The 21,606-nt window shown below is 40.9% G+C and overlaps 1 protein-coding gene across 1 annotated transcript in view; it reads right to left on the bottom strand.

The window, feature by feature from the left end:
- Positions 1-13,858, bottom strand: part of Nbeal1 (neurobeachin like 1) — a 147,238-nt gene extending 133,380 nt beyond the window's left edge. Inside the window, 2 exon segments of the mRNA XM_051153879.1 lie at positions 13,020-13,306; positions 13,741-13,858. Of these exon segments, the coding sequence (XP_051009836.1) occupies positions 13,020-13,070 (51 nt within the window). The 5' untranslated portion in view covers positions 13,071-13,306; positions 13,741-13,858.
- Between the last annotated feature and the right edge of the window lie 7,748 nt (positions 13,859-21,606).

Here is a 21,606-nt window from a genome sequence, read left to right as displayed (position 1 = left end):
TAGGCAAAGAATAGCATCTATTCTATTTTCTAGATTTCTAGAAATTTTCTAAGACATCACTTGCTTTTTATGTTTCAAATTTGGTCATTTATCTATTTATTAATTCATTCTCATTAGAGATAAACTCCAAAAATCCAAGTAAACTGGGGTTCTCCTTATTAGATTCTTTATTTTAAAAAAAAGCAGAGGATTACTTCTTGGTAAAAGTTAAGACACAAAACAGTTGCACAACACTATAAAAAATTAATGCCATTTCTCTTCATAGTTTATTTAACAATCTCTAGTATCTGGTTCAAATTCTACACCAACACCGTAGTACTGATCTACATTCTAAGCCCTCACTCAGACTCTAAAGGTCAGCACTACACCAAGTGTTTTGCAAGCATAGGGTTCTCCTAGGAAACTGAACAATTACAAAAAAGAAAGGTAATGTTTCATTTAAGAAGTTAAGCACAATGTTTAAAGTACCTGTTGTTTAAAGTTTAAAGTACCTGGAATAGCACGCATTTTTAACCTATTGTCTTATTTGTACCTTACATCTATCCAGAACAGGTTTAGTTTTCCTAACTTTGCAGACTACAAAAGGATATGCAACCTGCCCAAAGTGAGAAGCATTAGTGCTCCCAGAATACACGAGTCCAGCAGGTACCCGTTCTCCTACACCACATTGGAGACAAGGTAGAGATTTAGTTAATTAAAATCAAGGATGAGTTCAGTAAGGTATGTCAAGGCTATAAAAAGTTAACTCACAAAATAATCCTATCTCATCCAGCCTGGAAGAATCTATAGAACACCTTACTATCAAAGGCCATAAAAAGAATGATCCCTCCCTCAGAAACAGCAGTAACTGCATCACTTCTCCTCAGTTAGAATGATAAAAATGCAATCACCTGAGCACGCCTTACCAAACTGTCTAAGAGAGCAGAAGATTAGCTCTTAGTCTCAGGATTAAGTCCGTACACTGAAATATCATCGCATGGTCTTCCCTCCCTCTCTGGGCTACTAACACAACACAAATGTAGTGAGTAGTCTAAGAGTGCTAGGGCCAATTCAATGTTAAATCCCACAGGACTACAAAGTGAGTCCCTGTCTAAAAAAATAGTAGTAATAAAATTCTAAAAAATAAAATAAAATTTAATTTAAAACTTGACATATCAATATAAGTCAAAACTAAGCTGGGCAACTACTAAATACCAACAATAAACAAGGTTTATAACTTGATTATCATTTTTCCAAACTGTAAGTGTAGCCTAATATTAGCCGGCACACACCTGTAATCCCAACATGTGGGAGGCAGAAACAGGAGATCTCTGTGAGCTTGAGGCCAGCCTGTTATACAAAGCAAGTCCACAATAGCCAAGGCTACACAAAGAAACCCTGTCACAGAAAACAAACAACAACATTAAAAAATAGAAAAATAAAGAGTAACCTAATATCTCAATCTCAATGTATTCATACAAAACTACACAGTAATTGCATAATATATTCTAAAAGTGACAAATGCAGCATTGCAAACAGCAGCACAAGATCTAGAGAAAAAAACTACCATTATAAATTACACTAACCTATAAGCCAAACTTTGTAACTATATACAAAAAACATACATACAGCCTAAAACAGTGGAGAAAACGCGACCTTTACTATCAGAATAAGGAACAAACAGTAGCCTTAATTCCAATACAGAGTATACACTGGAGCTACTAAACAATACAACAGACAAGAGATAGCAAGAAGCAGAGCTAGCAGAGCACCCATCTTCTTGACTTTCAAACATACCAAGCTCTCCCAGCTGTGTTGTCAAAATAAAGAGAAGGCTCTTACACCTTCAGATTTTAAAAAAGAAAAATTATGCAAAAATAAGAATTTCCAAGAGCACAGAGCCAGAAGAAACAGAGTAAGCTGGGGTGGTGGGAGGGGGAAATAAAACCATGGCAATGTAATTCTCTAGAGGTGGAAGGAACAGGGACTGTTCAGTTTTCAGAACTGCCATGAACTACTGCTTATATACATCTTTCTTCCCTTTCCTAAAGTCTCTACTGTGCACTCTGATTTCAGTTCTAGCTGTGGGCTTTGTGAGGGACACATACTGATGGTGCCTTCTGAATTAGTCTGCAGTATTAAGAGAACTACAACTGGAATCAACAATGCACATCAGAAGATCCTGATTCAAGGCTGAGTGAGTAATGAGTCTTTTAAAATTCACTTATGTATTTATTCACTTTACATGCCCATTGTAGCCCGTTCCCTCCCTTTTCCCCTATTGTCCCTCCCCTACCCCTCAGAAAAGGGGAGTGCTAGCCAACTCCAGCACATCAAGTCTCATCAGGACTGAACATAGTTTTTCAGTTGAGATTAACAGAAAGTACATGTTACTATAGGAAGGATATGAAAATTATGATCCAGAAAGCTGTGACAGAATGGATTTCTTGGTCCCAATTCTTCATTACTTTACAGTAAAAGCTTTTTTGTTGTAGCTTTTGGTTTGGGGGGTGGTCCTTGGTGGGGCTGGCTTTTTGAAACAGGATCTATGTAGCTCTGACGGACCTGTAAACTCTCTCTGTAGACCAGGCTGGCCTAGAACTTGGAGATCATATCTGCCTTTGCTTGGATTAAAGGTGTGTGCCACCCTCCCAGTTCCATTCAAGTAAATTTGCCCCATAATTTCACAGTAAAGGAAACCATAACAAGGGCAAATCAACATGCGGATACAATAACTGATCAGAGCTTTATTTCTAACAGGGCAGTGGTGGCACACACCTTTAATCCCAGCACTCAAGAGGCAGAGGCAGGTAGATTTCTACGAGTTTGAGGCCAACCTGGTCTACAAAGTTAGTCCAGGACAGTCAGTGTGACAGAGAAACCCTATCTCAGAAAAAAAGAAAAAAGAAAAGAAACTTTGAAGTTTGTGTTATTCATATTTATTTCTAAATGATCAAGGGATCATATGAAGGGAGTACCTATCTTGTAAACAGTATTGTTCTGGAAACATTTACAACTATTCAATTCATAGAGTAGTAAGTCCCATATGTCATTCAGACATATATGTGTAATTCTCTAGAGTTACAGATGGATTTTTGGAAATCTGAGACTGCTCCAATGTTCTAGATTGCAAAGTGTTATCTATAGACCAATATTCTTGACCAGTTTGCTATTAATAAAACAACAAAAGGAAACCTTTTTACATGATAAAAGCAGCATAGTAACCAACTCAAGTCTAGGAGCTGCGGAGATACAGCTCAGAGGTTAAGAGCACTGGCTGTTTTCCCAGAGGTCCTGAGTTCAATTCCCAGCACCTACATGGTGCCTCACAACCATCTAATGTGATCTGATGCCCTCTTCAGGTATGCACATGTACATGCAGGCAGGGCACTCAAATAAATAAAATAAGTAAGTAAATCTTTAAAAAAAATTCAAGTCTAAATTTAATAATAAAAATAAAACAAAATTGGGAGGACAAGGGTTTTATAGCTCAATAGTACTGCACCTGCTTAGCATGCATGAGGGCTTGGATTCAATTCCTAATATGAATGAATAAATAAATTTTATTTTTAACATCTTTCATTACCACACTTTTTGACTGCTTTTACTGACACTACTAATAACCTCTGAAAAGTAAATCCAATGTATGTTTGGGGGAGTATTCTTTGAGATAGAGGGAAAGAGAGGGAAGAGGAGAAAGGGAGAGAAAGAGGGATGAGAGAAGGAGAGGGAGAGGGAGAGGGAGAAAGATTATAAGTATGTATGTATACATGCCAAGAACCCATGTAAAGGTCAGAGGATAGCCTTGGGTGGTGGACCTTCCCTTCCACCTCATTTGAGGCACAGTCTCTTGTTCACCACTGAGCACACTCAGGCTTGCTACTCCATGAGCTTCCAGAGACTCTCCTATCTCCAACTCCTCTCTCACTGTAGGCTGACTAGAATTACAGACGTGCACCACTGCAGCTGGTATCTGACGGCATCAGAACTCTAGCTCCTAGACTTTCAAAACAAGCACTTTAGCCACTGAGCCACCTCCTCAGCCCTAGTTTTTTCATTTTGTTCTAGAACTCTGAACTCTCATCTTAGTCTCCTGAGTACTAGAAGCCAATATATATACCAACACACCCAGCCTTCCCATGCTTTTCTTGGGTGCTATGTTGCATTCTTCTGGACTATTCCCTTTTCAAACACCATTCTGCTTACTGAGGAACCAATACTCCTAGCTGTCCCTTAACATGCACTTTGTATGTGTAAGAATAGAAACATTTGGCCTCTCTCTCCTCCTAAATAAAAGTTCTTTAGTTCTAAGACTTCCTTTTATGCCTATAATTTCCAAATAACTCTCAAATATTTCCTTTTAGCACAGGCCTCCCTTTTGAACTCCATGTCTATATATGAAGTACCTGAACATCCCTCAAGGACTGGAAACTCGGAATGCGTATCTGAAAACCCTAGTGATCTTGTACTAGCTTGCTAATGGCTTGCCACGTGTCAGTTTCCACAACTTGGGGCTATTCAGGCTCTTCTCTAGCTAAGCACAATGCTACATAGACTAAGTGCTACTTACACTACCAACCAACTACCACCAGGGACATTTAGATCAGCAAAACAACTTTTTAAAATGTGATTTATTTTCAAGGCCAGCCTGGTTTACAAAGTGAGTCTAGGTCAGCCAAGGCTACACAGAGAAACCCTGTCTCGAAAAAACCAGAAAAAAAAAAAAGTGATTTTTAGGACAGGATCTCGCTAAACAGCCAAGGTAACCTGAGACCAGGCTGGCCTTAAACTCAGAGATCTACCTGCTTCTGCATCCTTAATGCACAAATTAAAGGCACATGCCACCATGCCCAGCCCAATAATAAAAAAATTTTTCATGCCATCTTATTACTATTTTTTAAGAGCAGTGCACAATGAGCACAAAGCAAAGTACACAGCTCATGTACATTTCCTAAAGACAACCTTCAGGTTTACTGACACAAAATATTCATTTCTTACTTTCACATCTAATGTCCTAAAACAAACATTAATTAAGAGTCAACAATACAATTTTTCAAGTCCATATAAAAGAGATGAATGACTTTTTATGTATATGAAACATGATTAAATCCTTTCATCATAAAGCAGAACTTCTATTCTGAAAAGGAACTTTACTCTGAGCTCACTGCAGAACTATTTATTTCAGTCATATTCCAAATTTAGAAGGACAAAGGCCAAGAGCAGGAAATGGAGCATCACCAAGGTCCAAAACAAACTCGGCTCTAAGTTGAGGAAAATAAAAATCCACATCATTATTCAAGATTGCTAAGGACTATGCCGAATACCAATCTTCTGAAGATTAGCTCAGCTTCACTCCTAGCAAAAGGAGAAAAACTGACCTTGACTACAAATAGGCCATTGAAAATTATGATATAAAATACTAATAACTGCATTTTCTTACTTCTAATGTACATGTAAATAAAACAAATTCATTTTTTCCTTAACAACTTTGAGAGAAATAAAAGCTACTTTATTTCTCCCAACAGATGAGAAGATAGAAATATAAAGAAACTAGATGACCTGATTTGAGGTACTTAAGATGAAAAGCAGAATTAGATCTAAATTTTGGATCCTTTTCTAGTAGCTCCACTTAATTTCTCATGTACCCTGAATCTCAGCAATAACAGAGAAAGACGGGACAGCCCTACAGCGTCCGCACTTGAGGATAAGGCTGCAATACTCAACAGTCCTAGCCCGGCTGGAGCACCTGTTGCTGTTCCCAGGACAATCAGCCCCAACTCCAGTCCCAGAGATTCCAACGTCCTCCCTCTTCTGACCGCCACAGCACCAAGCACACACATGTAGCCAAAAACACTCACACTGAAAATAAAATAAAATAAACATAATTTTTTAAAAGCTCTAGGCCAGCCTAGGATTAATGAGATCCAGTCTGAAAAACAAAATTACTAGTGAACCCTGCCTTTCAATCTAACCTGCACATTTCAAAATGTCACCTTTCTATCACTTTGTGATAATGTATACCATCAAGAACGAAAATGCACTTCAACTTCTCATTTACTTTATGTGTAAGTGTTTTGTCTCTGGGTATGTCTGTGCACCGCTTGTGTGCCTGAGAGGTCACTGAATGCCACAAGAGGTCACTCAATGTCCTGGGACTGGAGTAACAGACATTTGAGAGCTGTCATGTGATGCTGGGAATCCAGTCCGGGTCTCCTGGAGAGCATCCACTCTTAACCACTGAGTTATCTCTCCTACTACAAAATAAATGTAAATCTTACTGAGAAATCTGAGATGCTCAATTTCCCCTCTACATATCCTAGTAACTAGCTGTGGCATGCATAAACGTCTGCTAGAACTATATCTTAGTCAAGCCTGATGGTACATGTCTGTAATCCCAGCTACTTTTAGGTTCAGGCAGGAAGAGGTCAAAGTTCAAGACCTGCATAGGCTACAGAGTGAGTTCAAGGCCACACTTGGTAAGACACTACCTCAGAAAATAAAAATTAAAACAGGGCTGAGGATATAGCTCAGCAGGAGACCTGCCTACTATGTGCAAATTACTAGGTCCAATCAGCAACGCTAAAAAATAAAAGGAGAGGAGGAAGGGGAGGAAGAGGAAAAGAAGCAGCCGCCACAGCAGCAGCAGCATCTTTTCCAAGAGCAGCAGTTGAAGAGGAAGAGGAAGAGAAGGCACAAGCACATAAATTCCCAAAGATGCTTAATAATTACCCAAGCTGGTATACAGTTATATAAAACTTGCCTCTATTTTTGTTCCTGCCTTAAGATTAAGCAAAGAAATGATGTCAGAAGACACTTAAACAGCTGTCTTTTAACTGCCTACTCTTAAATATATCCAGAGAAGTAGTTACTAACTAATAAATTAAAATCAGAAACTAGGTTAGAGCTGTTCAAATTTAATGTTTAACTTTTAAGAGCTATATGAAATGCAATGCACTGTCAATCAAATCCTTGACCCTGGGTGGGGATGACTATTTGAAAACAAGAAAGTTCAGACTTCATGTAAGTTGAATTAGTGGTCAGATCCAGTACTATAATAATCTTCAGAGAACAGGAATATTGTTCCTTCTTATCATCCTTTCTATGTAATAACTACTATATAAAGTTAACAAATAATCTGTTATAGATAACATATTTCTTCCTTTCCTTTTTTTTATTTGGTTTTTCCAGACAGGGTTTCTCTATGTAGCCTTGACTGTCCTAGACTCATTTTGTAGACCAGGCTGGCCTCGAACTCACAGAGATCCTCTTGCCTCTGCCTTCCAAGTGCTGGGATTAAAGGCGTACACCACCACACCCTGCAGATAGTCCTATTTCTAACAATGCAAGTGAACCCTATTCCTAGAAGGACAAGGTAAGAAAATTGGGCCCAAAACATTTGGTAACAAAATTACCACAAAGTAATGATGTGAGAGGATATATACCTTTATCAGTCTGGCTTGATTATTCAATATGCACATCCATTAAAAATTAGAGCACACTCCATAAATACTTGTTAACTTAAGGAAAAAAAAAAAACTTGGGCTGGAGAGACGGCTCAGAGGTTAAGAGCACTGACTGCTCTTCCAGAGGTCCTGGGTTCAATTAGCAGCAACCACATGGTGACTCACAACCATCTATAATGTCATCTGATGCCCTCTTCTGGTGTGCAGGCACTCATGGGGGCAGAATACTGTATATATAATAATAGATAAATCTTTTAGAAAATTAAAAAAGGTTATCAAAAAGAAAACAAGTGTTTTACCAAATGTTCAATTTCACATGTGATGATCCACCTGCTAAGATACAAGCTTCTACTCAGAAGACTTTTAATCTCTAGTATTTAGTCTTGCAACTGAATTCGGATGAAGAAGTACAAGACATACCCCACAGCACTCCTCTACAAGGCAGAACAGACCAAGGGTCCATGCAGTAACCTTTCTAACCAATCAGTGACAGCATCCAAACGTCACAAGAGCAGCCTACTACTGACACACTGAGATACATGCGCTGAAGTCAGTTTCGCACTGTGGCAAACAGGAATAATATCTTAAACCTCACTGCCCTGAAACTGACCTTCATGATCACAAAGATTTCTTCTTTAACCAGGTATGTATACAATGTTTTGCGTCCTCAAAAAAATCAAGTAGGACAGCAATATGGTAAACAATGGTAAACACTGTTTACATTTAATCATGAAAAATAAACTTGGTACTCCAGAAAAACCGGTCATTTTGTTAATCAAGTCACTGTTCTGGAAACTGACAAAGAGAATCAAACATTTATACAGCATGACTTCCTTTTAAGAAGCTGTCACCAATAAATGACGAAAGGTCATTTCTCTACATATCCTAACAAACAAGAAAGTGCTAAAACATTACAGTAATGCAAAATCCTCATTAAATAGGTAAAGTCATTGGTACTAGCTACGTTTATGAATTATTATACCTTCCATACCCAATCTAGAACCGGAATCAAGGTTCTAGACTTGCCAGTTTGCAGGCAACCAAACCCAAAGAGAAATAATTTTCAAAAACTCATGGCAAAATCCAGATTGTAAAAAACTCTTAAGGTCAAAAACTGCTTTCTACCACAAATAAATAGCAAAAGAAAAGTGTGGTAAAGGAGACCCTTTAAAGTTTCACACTTTCTTTCAATAAAATACAGTGCATATACTTTCACTTATGCACTCAGGAGGCAGAGGCAGGTACATCCCAGTGAGTTCGAGGCCAGCCTGGTCTACAATGCGAGGCCAGGACAGGCAAGTCTACACAGAGAGACTCTGTCTCAAAAAGCAAAACAATAAATAAATAAATAAATATTGACTTATGCAGACAGAAAATAAAGTCTTATAAGATTAGCAGAGAAGTTTGAATATAAATGCACCTTTTATTAAGTATTATCATACTGTGATAATTTGAAAGAATTATTTTACAGCTATACTTTTAAATATCTATAGGCAACATCTGCATTTGTGTGGAATTTGATTAAAAATAACTTGGTAGAGGGCTGGAGAGATGGCTCAGAGGTTAAGGGTACTGACTGCTCTTCCAAAGGTCATGAGTTCAATTCCCAGCAACCACATATTGGCTCACAACCATCTATAATGAGATCTGTATACATAATAAATAAATAAATCTTAAAAAAAAATAATAATTTGGTAGAGACACGGCATATGAAAAGCTACAGAAAAACTATGCTATACACTGATCATTGTTGAAATGAATGACAAAGGTTTACCTACTTTGTGCATACTTAAAACTTCCATAATAAAAGTTTTAAGGAGGAGCACTAAAAGACTTATATAATAATTCACAGAATGAAGACCAAAAATGAAACCAACCTACTCTCAAATCTTTCAAAGGTCAAAACCAAAAAAAAAAAAAAAAAAAAAATTGAAGCTTAAGACAGGGCTCAATGAATGGTTAAGAGCACTGGTTGCTCTTCCAGAGGACCCAGGTTCAATCCCCAGCACTCAACTGTCCATAACTGCAGTTCCAGGGGACCCAAAGCCCTCTTCTAGACTCCATGGGCACCAGGCATAAATGTGAATAGGCACGCATGCAGGCAAAACATTCATACAACACATGAAATTTTAAAAATGAATTTGAGGCCAGCGTAGCCGACAGAACAAACTTCCAAGACAGTCAGGGCTACACAGAAAAACCCTGTCTTGGAAAAACAAAAACAGAAACAAAGCAAGCAAATAAACAAAAACTCAATAGTTTGACAAGTATCCTCCTTAAACACACAATATTACTTTGCAAATGAAAAAAATAGACACAAAAAGGTAAGTCTTACTCAGGGTCAAAAAACAAAATAGGAGAGCCAAAACTGTACTTCACAATTGTAAGCCACAAAGTCTAAAAAGCTCTCCGAATTCAGCTGCAGAAAAAACATTTTTAAAAGATCTGAGAAGTCTTCAAATCATATGAAAGTTCATCAAAAGTATAAAACCCAAAGCAAACAGATCTTAAAACGTATCCAAACTAAGTATGGTGGCCCACACCCTTAATCCCAGCACTCTGGAGGCAGAGGCAGGCTGTGAGTTCCAAGCCAGTCCAAGACAAAGCGAGTCCAAGACAGCCAAGACTACACAGAGAAACTCTGTCTTGGGGGGGCGGGGGGGAAGCATTGATGAGGAGGTTGTCAGAAATAGTATAAAGGCTACAAAGTGCAAACATGAGCAATGCATCAGTTAGCATCCTCAGTAGGGAGGTGAGTTTAACCTGAGTGCTATACACTTGGTAGCTACGTGATTATTACCTGGTTATTATCCGTGAACCGAGAGAGTATGTTTTTTAGTCACATTTTTAAACAACTACTCTTTGAAAGAAGAAGAAGTTAAATTTTATTTAAAAACAAACATGGTTTAATTTTTAATCATAAAAATCAGATTTATCTTTCTGTCCAAGAAGAGAGGCTTCAAAATTTTACAGTAGGGGCTGAATGCAGCTCAGGGACACAGCAGCACTTGCCTAGCATACTCAAAGTCTTAATTCCATCCACAGTACAAAAAAAAAAAAGGAAAACGAAAGAAAAGAGAAAAAGAATTCATGACAAAAGGATTCGTATTTATATTCAGGAAAATAAATTTTAAAAAATAATACACTGTCTTTTTAATACATATTGTGAACTTACCTGGAAAAAAATACTAGTAAAACAATGTAATTTCATTTATCATGCCTCATTTTGAAACTGGAAAAAATCAGTAAGTTTAATATATTTTTAACAAACCATCTTCAAGTTATTGCAAATTCACACTAAAATTTCATTTTAACTTTTGGCTAACATATTAGTGACTACTTTCAAAAGTGTCTGGAAGAAATGGATTCCTTTTTTATTAGAAGGGTTGTCTATTTTTAAAAAGGTATTTCAGTCAATTACATAAGCCTAAGTTATTTTAAAATTTCATATTAACATTTCAAGGTATGTGTGTGTGTGTGCACACACTTGTGTAGATATATATGTACAGATATAAATTCCAGTAAAAATGAGATGACTTTTAAGGAATAATTTGCTTTTTAAAGAGCTGAAATAATATTAAAAAAAAAAAAAAAAAGAACCTGATTATATACAGTGTAAAACTCCAGGCCTTGACCTGAGAACCTAAGCACACAGAACTAAGCTAACTTAAATGTAGACTGAGGATGGTTCTCAGACCACTGCCGTATCTTCAGAACACCCTTTATATAGCACCCTTCTCGGTGACCAAAAATCAAACTTACTATGCAAAAATTCCTATCAAGGAGGTCAAAGAAACTTATTTCTGAATGCCAAATGTAAGCAAATGGATGGAACTAGAAATGATCATCCTGAGTGAGTTAACCCAGACCCAGAAAGATGCACATGGTATATACTCACTTATAAATGGAGACTACCACAACAGGGATGTCCTCTGAGAGTCTCCACTCAGCGGGGGATTGGGGCAGATGCTGGGACTTGCTATTGGGACTTGAGGTGAAAGTGGTCTGGGAGAATTGGGAGACAGAAGGACCCAGAGGGTCCAGGAACGCTACAAGACCATCAAGACTGGCAGATCTGACCCAGGGTGGCCCGCACACACTGCTGTACCAAGGACACATGCAGAAAACCTAGACCCCCTGTTCAGATCTAGCCAATGAATAGCACATTCTCCACAGTTGTGTGGAGAGCGGGGACTGGCTCTGACATGAACCCTGGTGCCCCGTATTTGACCACTTCCCCTTGGTGGGGAGGCCTGGTGGCACTCAGAGGAAGGGGAAGCAGGCTACCCGAATGAGACCTGATGGGCTGTGGTCATATGGTGGGGGAGGAGGTCCCCTCTGTCACAGACCTAGGCAATGGGAATAGGGTGACAGAGGGAGGGAGGGGGATGGGAAGACACGAGGGGGGAAACAATCGGGATGTAATCTGCATAAATTATTTTTAAAAATTACTTTTAAAAAATTAAAAATAAAAAAAGTGTGGGACCTGAATCAGGTACTTCTAAACTCCAAACTGCCACCTGCACCAGTTCCCATACAAGTAAAAGAGGATAATTACAGAACTCCCGTCACCAGACTTTACTATCAAAATGAGTTGATGCTGGATGTCCTGACATAATGGTAATCACACAATCACCACCTCAATCAATAACCTTCAGAAATGATTTAAAAGGCTGATGGAAAAACTCTTCACGCCTTCACAAAACTGTTTTTATCCTCAATTGAGGGAGGAAAAAATAGCATAAAAATAAAGTATTCTTGGCAGGTATCCCGGCTCAATGGGTCAAGCACCTGCCCCACAATCCTAGGAACCTATATAAAGGTAAAGGACAACCAAACCCACAAAGCTGTTGTTCGCTGACCTCTATAAAAGTACCCATGCAGGGCTGGGGAGATGGCTCACAGGTTAAGAGCACTCTCAGCTCTTCCAGAGGTCCTGAGTTCAATTCCCAGCAACCACATGGTGGCTCACAACCATCTATACTGGGATCTGATGCCCTCTTCTGGCCTGCAGGTGTACATGCAGATAAAGACCTCATACACATAAAATAAATAAATCTTTTAAAAAAAAGGGGGAGGCCCAAGGCATATCCTATACACAATGAGTTTTATTTTTATTTTATGGATGAAATCTACCTATATAATTTTTAGATCAGTGAAGAGAACCAAAAAAAAAATTTTAAGTTTTTAATAGTAGGCCAATATTATCAACATACTCAAATCTGAAGAAACATGGGAAATATAAGATCTCTTACATGGTTTTTTGTTTGTTTTAAATTCAGGATTGGGGGAGTTGTTTGGGTGTTTGTTTTCATTTTGTTCTGTTTTGGGACAGGGTCTCTCTATGCAGCCCTAGCTGTCTTGGAAATCTCTATGTCAGCTAGGATGGACTCGAATTTACAGAACTCCACCTGCCTATTCCTTTAGGGTTCTAGGACTAAAGTCATGTGCCACCACTCCTGCCAATTCACGGTCACTAATATAAACAGGCACACTACCCATTAAGGTCATAATGCTGGATACAAATTTTTATAATCAAGTATTTTCAGGTAAAGAAATAAAAAGGAAAGCAATTACCTTTGTACAATAAAGCATCCAAAGTTCAAAGAGCCTCTCTCTGGCTGCCATTCTGGCTTTTCACTCTGGCACTTTAATTTAATTTCCTCAAAAAGAAGGTTCAGGACCACAGCATGCTATTTTATTTTCCAAGTTTCTCAAGCCGTTGTTACAGTAAAGCTCGGAACAGTGCGATAAATTAAAAAGTACGTGGAACAAATATACTATCTCGGGTCAGTAAGGGTCACTTTCAGCAACTACTCCAGCAAACACATCTTCATCAGTGGTAGCTGGGCTGGTAAACAGGTCTGTGAAATACAAAAATATCCAAAGGTTTTTTTTTAAGCCATATATATATATTTTTTTTTTAATCAAGATATTTCTATCAAAGGGATACAGTTTTAATGCGGTTGATCTCCCAGCAACTCCTTTTTGTCGAAACGCTACTAACCATCAACATAAAGTATTAAAATGTTCCAGGCAGATTCACAACCAAAAACTGGGATGGATCGATAGATGGAAAGGAACACAACTCCTTACTCACACGTGTTCCCTTAACATGAAAGGGCCGGGTACACAGACGGAACGGAACACAACAACTCCCCGAGATTTCTCGCCTGCTACTTAAAAAGTTGCTGGGAATGTTTGCTGCGTTGCAGGGCAGGGCGTGGGGGAGGAGGGCCCGAGGAATTCCTGGTCTGTTTGTTTTAACCATCTACACAGTGAAAGTCACCCAGCCTACCTGGCCTCAACCTCTGCACCCCGGAAGAAAGGGGGCTCGCACCCCGCGGCAGCGACGACCACCTCCCCCGCACCCCAACCCAAAGCGGTCCGGGAGAACCTTTCCATCCCCTGCCCGCGCCCCCATTAAGAGCAAGTCAGACGAAACGTCAGGCCTGCCAATCAACTTCAGAAGCGCCACCCCGAAGCGCTCTGGCGGGGGGACCCCGACCGGGAACCCAAGCCAACCGGCCGCAGCCAGACCCGCCCGGGCCGGCCGCGCCCCCTCGCCGGCCGCCGCCGCCGCCGCCCCTCCGGCTGCAGCCCTGCGCCTCCCGCGCGTCCCGGGCCCTCCCGCTCGGCGCCCGGCGGCGGCTTCCGCCCGACCTCCGCGTCCCCTCACCGCGCTCACAGGCCGGCCGCCGCCACCCCGCCGCGGGCCGCCTGGCTGCCCTCCGCCCTGCCCGCGGCGAAGCCCCGTGTCACCCCGAAGCCGAGCGAGCGGGAGGCGGAGGCGGAGGCGGGAGGAGCCAGGGGCGGAGCAGCCCCTCGGCTAATCATTCCGGCCTCTCGGGATTTACCCCGCCCTCCGGCAGCCTCTCCGGTAGGGCCGCTCAGCCCCGAAGCCCCGCCCCCGGCATGCCTGCGCAGCCGCAGTGCACTCAGCTCCTGGGCACTGAAAGCGAAGCGGTCCGAGCCAGCTTAGGGGGGACTCTAGTCAGTTTTCTCCCAGCTGGACGTGAGGACCGACGTGCTGACGTCGCGCCCCGCCCCTGCTAGGTGGGGCGGACGGAACTCCGTCGCCTCTACGAAGCTGCTGAGGGCCGGAGACCCTATGGTGACATCTAGAGAGGATTCCGATTTCACTTCTTTGTAGAAATGGGATTGGTCCTGGGACAGGGACAAAGCTCAAAAGGAAAAAAAAATTTTTTTTCCTGTACTTGTGTTGGTGCCTTTGTCCTGGCACTGCCATTCTGTTTCTATGCCAAATGGATTACCAAGATCCGTCTTCCAGAAAAAGACGCAAAAGGCAAGGCTGCGTTTTATTAGCTGCACACAACTTTCATAAGATTTTTGTTTTAAGGGAGGAAATAAGCGTAAGATTAACCATCTTTTTTGCTTTGGTTTTTCGAGACAGAGTTTCTCTGTGTAGCCTTGGCTGTCCTGGAACCAGGATGCCCTCAAACTCAGACATCCACCTGCCTTTACCTTAAGAAACCATTGCGAAGATTTTCAAACATATACAAAACTCAGTGTTAGAACTCAGCTTAGCATCGGAGATGCCCTGTGTTTGATTCCTAGCGAGAACACAAAGTAGTAAATTTAACTTCTATTTGTAAGCACTCAGCTTCAGAAATATTCAAAGCCATCTTGAAGGATCAGCACTTAGGAGATGGAGGCAGAAAAGATAAGTTCAAAGCCGCCTTTGGCTACATAGCAAGTCTGGGGCCAACCTGTGCCACGTGAAACCCGCCTGACCTCCTGAGGTGTAAGATGGAGACAGGAGGGCCAGCTAGCCAGTAGTAACCAGTCGACAAATAAGAGACTCAGGCGCAACACAGTGGAAAGCAAAAACCTACTACTGAATAGTATCCTCTGACACACACACATATGCAAAATTTAAAAATAAATAAATAAATGTAAAGCTACCAGTGCCAACCTGGGGAGTCTCACCCTTTATTTTAATTGTATTTTATTTTATTGGTTTTTTTGAGACAGGGTTTCTCTGTGTAGCCTTGGCTGTCCTGGGCTTGCTTTGTAGACCAGGCTGGTCTCGAACTCACAGAGATCTGCCTGCCTCTGCCTCACCGAGCGCTGGGATTGGATCCTCCAGAACTGGAGTTATAGACAGCCATGTGGTTGCTGGGAATTGAACCCAGGACCTCTGGAAGAGCAGCCAATGCTCTTAACCGCTGAGCCATCTCTCCAGCCCCCTTGACCCCCATTTTGCTGTTTGTGTGTCCTTTGCCTCATATGTTTGGGTACCCTCAGAGGCCAGAAGGTTATCTGAACCTTTGGGAGCTGAAGCTACAGAAGGCATGAGCCTCCTGACACAGGTGCTGGGAGCATTCTCTGATGAGTTGCAAGTGTGCTTTACCACTGAGCCATCTTCCAGCCTGTCATCTGTTTTCATCTATGACAAATCTACAAGCTTTTCTTGTCAAAAACAAAAACAAAAAACAAATAACCACCAAATAGATGTTTCAGCTTTGCAGACCACATTGCAGCTTGGTTATCAAAGTTGAAGGTAAGTTTTGTGATACTGTCACCAAAGTGCGGAGTTCCTGTTAGTTTACCCTTCACAACCAAAGCCATTGAGTAGAAGACTGACACTGAACCATTAAGCTTCACTTAATTAGAAACCCTGTGATCTAAGGAGACAACTGACTAACAGCATCCCATTTATTTGCCTTCTGATCTCCAGCCAATTGGCTTAATTGGAGTGGAAACAAGCAGTCATTCATTTCAAAGTTTAGTATTAAAAAAAAAAGTTTACTCTTCCTGCTCTGGTCAGCTTTGTCTCTGAGATTCACCGTGTTGTAGCTTCTCTCTCTCTCTGTGTGTGTGTGTGTGTGTGTGTGTGTGTGTGTGTGTGTGTGTGTGTGTCTTGTGCTTTATGCTTCCCTCATTCCCTCCCTCTCTCTCTCTCTCTCTCTTTCTCTCTCTCTCTCTCTCCCTCCCTCCCTCCCTCTCTCCCTCCCTCCCTCTCTGTGCTGCATGTTCCCAAGGCCACAAAGCCTTTTATTCTTCCCTAGGATCACCTGGGCTAAGGGTTAAAACAAAACAAACAAACCCTTCCCAGTGCTGAGCTAATTATTTACAACGTGGCCATGCAGATTCCCTTCTTCCATATGAACTACAAATGTGGTTTAATAAGATTTGAAGGAGCCCCTATCTGTTCTTCCTCCTCTCCCCTAAGTGAGTGTTAAATAGGATTCAGTTTCCATTGTTTGAAAGTGTTCTCAACACCACCCATACCTGCCCATTCACCACCGCCCTTACCTACTTTCCATCAATCATGACAGAGTTAAGAATAGTTGTTTGCAAACTATACCTTCAGGGTTTCTTTGCTTGACTGGAAACAGGCTTTCACTGCAGGCCTTAGCTAGCCTGTAGCAGCTTGCTTTATAGACCAGGCTGGTCTTGAACTCACAGAGATCCACATGCCTCAACCTCTTGAGTGCTAGAATTAAAAATGTGCACCACCACACCCAGCTCAGCTTGCTTGTTAGATTTTATTCCATGGGACATGTATGTCTGTGTACCACATATACCTGTGTGCCATGTATGTTCGTGTAGTGCCAACACAGGGTGTCCAGTCCTTTAGGACTGGAGTTACAGACAGGTATTAGCCACCATATTGGTGCTTGGAATTGAACAAAGATCTTCTGGAAAGCAGCCACCTCTCCAGCACCCCTCCCCTCAGCTTTTGTGTACAAAAACCTACGTTTTAATTTTAATTTTTTTTTTTATTTTTCCCTTTTTTTAAAAAAGAAAGACATATATTTACATCGCTACCATAGCCCCCTCCCTCCCTCTTTCACCCATCCCTGTCCCCTAGTCCTCAGAAACAGGGAGCCCTCCTCCACTACCAACTGACTCTAGCCTATCTTCAAGTCTCTTCAGGGCTGCCTGCATCCTCTTCCTCTGATCGAAGGGCAGGCAACAGAGTCCATGGCTGAGACACTCCCTGGTCTCATTACTAGGTGGACTGCATGGAGACTGAGCTCCTATCAGCTACATCTGAGCAGGAGGCCTGGGTCCTCTCCATGCATGGTCCTTGCACTTTCTTCTTTGTTGCCTATCACAGGTCTTCTTAGAAAATCTTTTCGCTCAGGCTGGGGAGCTGGCTCAGAGGTTAAGAGCACTGTCTGCTCTTCCAAAGGTCCTGAGTTCAATTCCCAGCAACCACATGGGGGTCTCACAACCATCTATACTGAGATCTGGTGCCCTCTTCTGGCGTGCAGGCAAAACACTGTATACATAACAAACAAATAGATCTTTAAAAAAAAAAAAGAAAGAAAGAAAGAAAAAGAAAAGAAAAGCCAGGTGTGGTAGTGGCCAGCCTGTAATCCTAGCAGGCTGAGTACATTTGGGGTTAGCATGGTCTACAAAGCGAGTCCAGGACAGCCAGGGCTGTTAAACAGAGAAACCCTGTCTCAAAAAACAAAACAAAACAAAACAAAATCTTTTCACACTAGATTTTTTTTTTTTGCTTTTTCAAGACAGGGTTTTGTCCTGGATTCACTTTATAGACCAGACTGCTGGCCTCTAACTTACAGAGATCCACCTGCCTCTGCCCCCTGAGTGCAGGGACTACAGGCCTGTGCCACCACCGCCTGGCAAATGCTAGACCCTTTTTGTCTGAGAACTTTTTATATGGCCCCGGGCATGCAGTTACATAAAATAGATATGCAAGTCAAACATTTACTGATGATAATAATGGAAATTACTTTAAATCACTTTGATATACACATAATTTTACCATTTGTTAAAAACAAAAGTGATTTTGTATGTTTTACACAAAAGTAAATGTTACTAGACTATTAAATGCTACAGCGTCTTCAACATACATGTGTTTATTTATTTATTTTGGGTTTTCGAGACAGGATTTCTCTGGCAGCACTGACTGTCCGAGAACTCAGTGTGTAGACCAGGCTGGTCTCAAACTCAGAATGCCACCTGCCTCTGCCTCCAGAGCACGGGTATTAAAGGCATTTGCAACCGCTACCTGGCTAACAGTTATGTTTAAAGTTGATTTATACTTTAATTTTATAATCCACACTGAGAATATTGTTCTCAGAAATATGTAGTGCAAAGTAGCAAAAGTGGGCTGGGAGGGTGGTTCAGGGGATAATATGTTTACTGAACAATTATGAGGATCTAATTCTGTAGTGAAAGTTTTGGTCTCTTTAAAAACTCAGTTATGTGGGGCTGGAGAGATGGCTCAGCAATTGAGAGCACTGTCCACTCTTCCATGGGTCCTGAGTTCAGTTCCCAACATCTATAATGTGATCTGATGCCCTCTTCTGGCATGTAGGTGTATATGCAAATAGATCACTCGTATACATAAAATAAATAAATAACATCTTTTTTTAAAAACCACTCAGTTATGTTATGTAAACACACTTTTGTTTTAATCCTAGGTGTGGGATACGGTGCTGCTTTAGTTTGTCCACAGCTGTTAACTATGATTGTCTCTTGCTCTGAGAGGAGTGTGATATTTGCCAGCTGCAGAGTTTAATTTTTTTTTTTTTAGCTGTCAAATATTACTTAAATATTTTCCTAATAAGTTTGAGACAATGAAATAATATATGAACTGGGAACATGGGGGAAGAGGCATGTGTTACTATAATTTCTAGATTTAATTAGCTACTTACCATTCCAAAAATCTTAAGAAAACCCTTAGACTGGCCATGGAGGCACATGTCTTTAATCCCAGCACTTGGGAGGCAGAAGCAAGTGGATCACTGTGAGTTCGAGGCTAGCCTGATCTACAAAGCAAGTCTAGGACAGCCAAGGCTACACAGAGAAACCCTGTCTTGAAGAAAAAAGAAAACACTTGATTCCAAATGGAGGAAAACAGTCAATGTTGTGAATGCTCGTCAAGCAAAAATCAGTTACAAAATTCATAGGAAGTAATCCATATAACATCGATGTGATTAAAAAGAAAATCAATAGAAGAAACCTATATATGAATAATTTAACAAAGATTAATATGAAGAAGGATACAAAACTTTGAAATATTTTACGTACAACATTATCCATTCCTGATGTATCCACAAAGGCCAACAGTGTTGTATGAAAATTTTTTTATTTTTTTACATATACATGTATATTATTACACATATATACAATAAACTACCTATAGCAAGAAGAACCATGACGCAATGAGGAATTACATAAATGTTACATTCTTAGTGCTTTGGCTATTTATTTGACAGCCTTGAAGAAAACATCTTTCCTATCTTGGTGTGTCTAAAATTCTGAATGTAAATCAGTATCTATCATATCTTGTCATTTCCAACTTAAAACGTCTAGACCTAAAAACATCTTAACCCCTAAACAACTAAGGTTAATTGTAAAACTAAACCATCTGGTCTTCAACTCCATCAGAGACTTGAGAAGAAATAAAATTAATTATGTGAGTATACTGGGAGTGCAGGTTAGTAGCTTTCCAAACGAGAAGATGACAGAGACAGTTTGCTACCTGAATAGTCACCCAAAACTCTATAATGTTGGAGCATCATCTTCAGCCTTCTGGCCCAACATACCTGACAGATATATTTGTGAGGCAGGAAAACTATTGAGGACTTGCTTACCCTGTCTTGGCAGAGTTTGGCTGTCATCTCTCAGCTCCTTCTCCAGCACCATGTCTGCCTGCACGCTGCACTGTTGTGCTACCTTCCCACCATGGTTATAATGGACTAAACATCTGAGACTGTAAGCCAGCCCCAATTAAATGTTACCTTTATAAGAACTGCCATGGTGCCGGGCGTGGTGGAGCATGCCTTTAATCCTAGCACTCAGGAGACAGAGGCAGGTGGATTGCTGTGCGTTCGAGGCCAGCCTGATCTACAAAGCAAGTCCAGGACAGTCAAGGCTACACAGAGAAACCCTGTCTGGAAAACAGCAACAAAAACAAACAAACAAAAAAAGAGTTGCCATGGTTATGGTGTCTCTTCATAGCAATAAATCCTAAGACACATGATCATTTGGTTATGAAAAACAAAGACTTTTAATATTTTTCTGTCACCATTCCTCAGCAATTAAGTATGAGATTAGTATATCTTTGGATTGTATTTTGTTAGAATGTTGATTTTTAAAATTGCTGTTTAGAGTCCTGCAAGATGGCTCAGTGGATAAAAGCCTGATGAATCTCAATTTCATCTCTGGGACATGCAGCAGAAAGAGAGAACCAGCTCCCACAGTTTGTCCTGTGACTATACACACATACACACACACACACACACACACACACACACACACACTCACACTCACACACACACTCACACACTCTCTCTCTCTAAATAAGTAAGCATGCAAATACATGTAATTTTAAAAATTGCTATTTTGAGGATGAGTGTGGTGGCGTATGCTTTTAATCCCAGCACTCAGGAGGCAGAGGCAGGTGGATTAATGTGAGTTTGAGGCCAGTCTTGAGGTTAGCCTGTATATGTATATGTATCTATGTGTGTTTGTGTGCACACACCAAGGAATTCCTGTGGAGGTCAGGGGACTTTGAGTGTCTGTCTTCTACTTCTACCTTGTTTGAGACATGGGTATCTTGATTTTTTCTCTGCTGTGTACCCAAGGCTACCTGACTCTCTAGCTTCTAGAAATTCTCCTGTCTCCACCTCCATCCAAGTCTGCAAGGAAGTCATGCAACACAGAAACATCTCAGATCAGCTAAGCATTTGATTTAGAATCGTCTCTTGGTAGTGGTATGCCCAGAAACCTTTTACAGTTGTCATGATGATATCACGGCTCAGTCTTTAGGAGGTTGGGCTCTACCAGGTTTATCGTGTTACTTATGTCAACATTCAGGAGGAAAGAGCTTCAAGGACAGCCAAGTGGTAGAACACACGTCAGGTGGTGGGAGTTGGCCCTCAAGTCTGTTCAGCAACAATGGCTGAGGAGATGACTAAAGAGAAAAACCACTCGTCTTGGGAGATGCCACACTTGAATCATTAGCAACTCGATTCTTCCAGTTGCCATGCCCAAGAATCTATAATACACTTCAAATCCAATTCTTTTTTTGTTTGTTTGTTTTTTGAGACAGGGTTTCTCTGTGTAGCCTTGGCTGTCCTGGACTCGCTTTGTAGACCAGGCTGGCCTCAAACTCACAGTGATCCACCTGCCTCTGCTTCCCGAGTGCTGGGATTAA

The sequence above is a fragment of the Acomys russatus genome, chromosome 12 (assembly GCF_903995435.1).
Source record: "Acomys russatus chromosome 12, mAcoRus1.1, whole genome shotgun sequence".
In the NCBI taxonomy this organism is placed as follows: Eukaryota; Metazoa; Chordata; class Mammalia; order Rodentia; family Muridae; genus Acomys; species Acomys russatus.
Note: the sequence above shows the minus strand (reverse complement) of the source record. Positions and strands in the feature narration are given on the sequence as shown.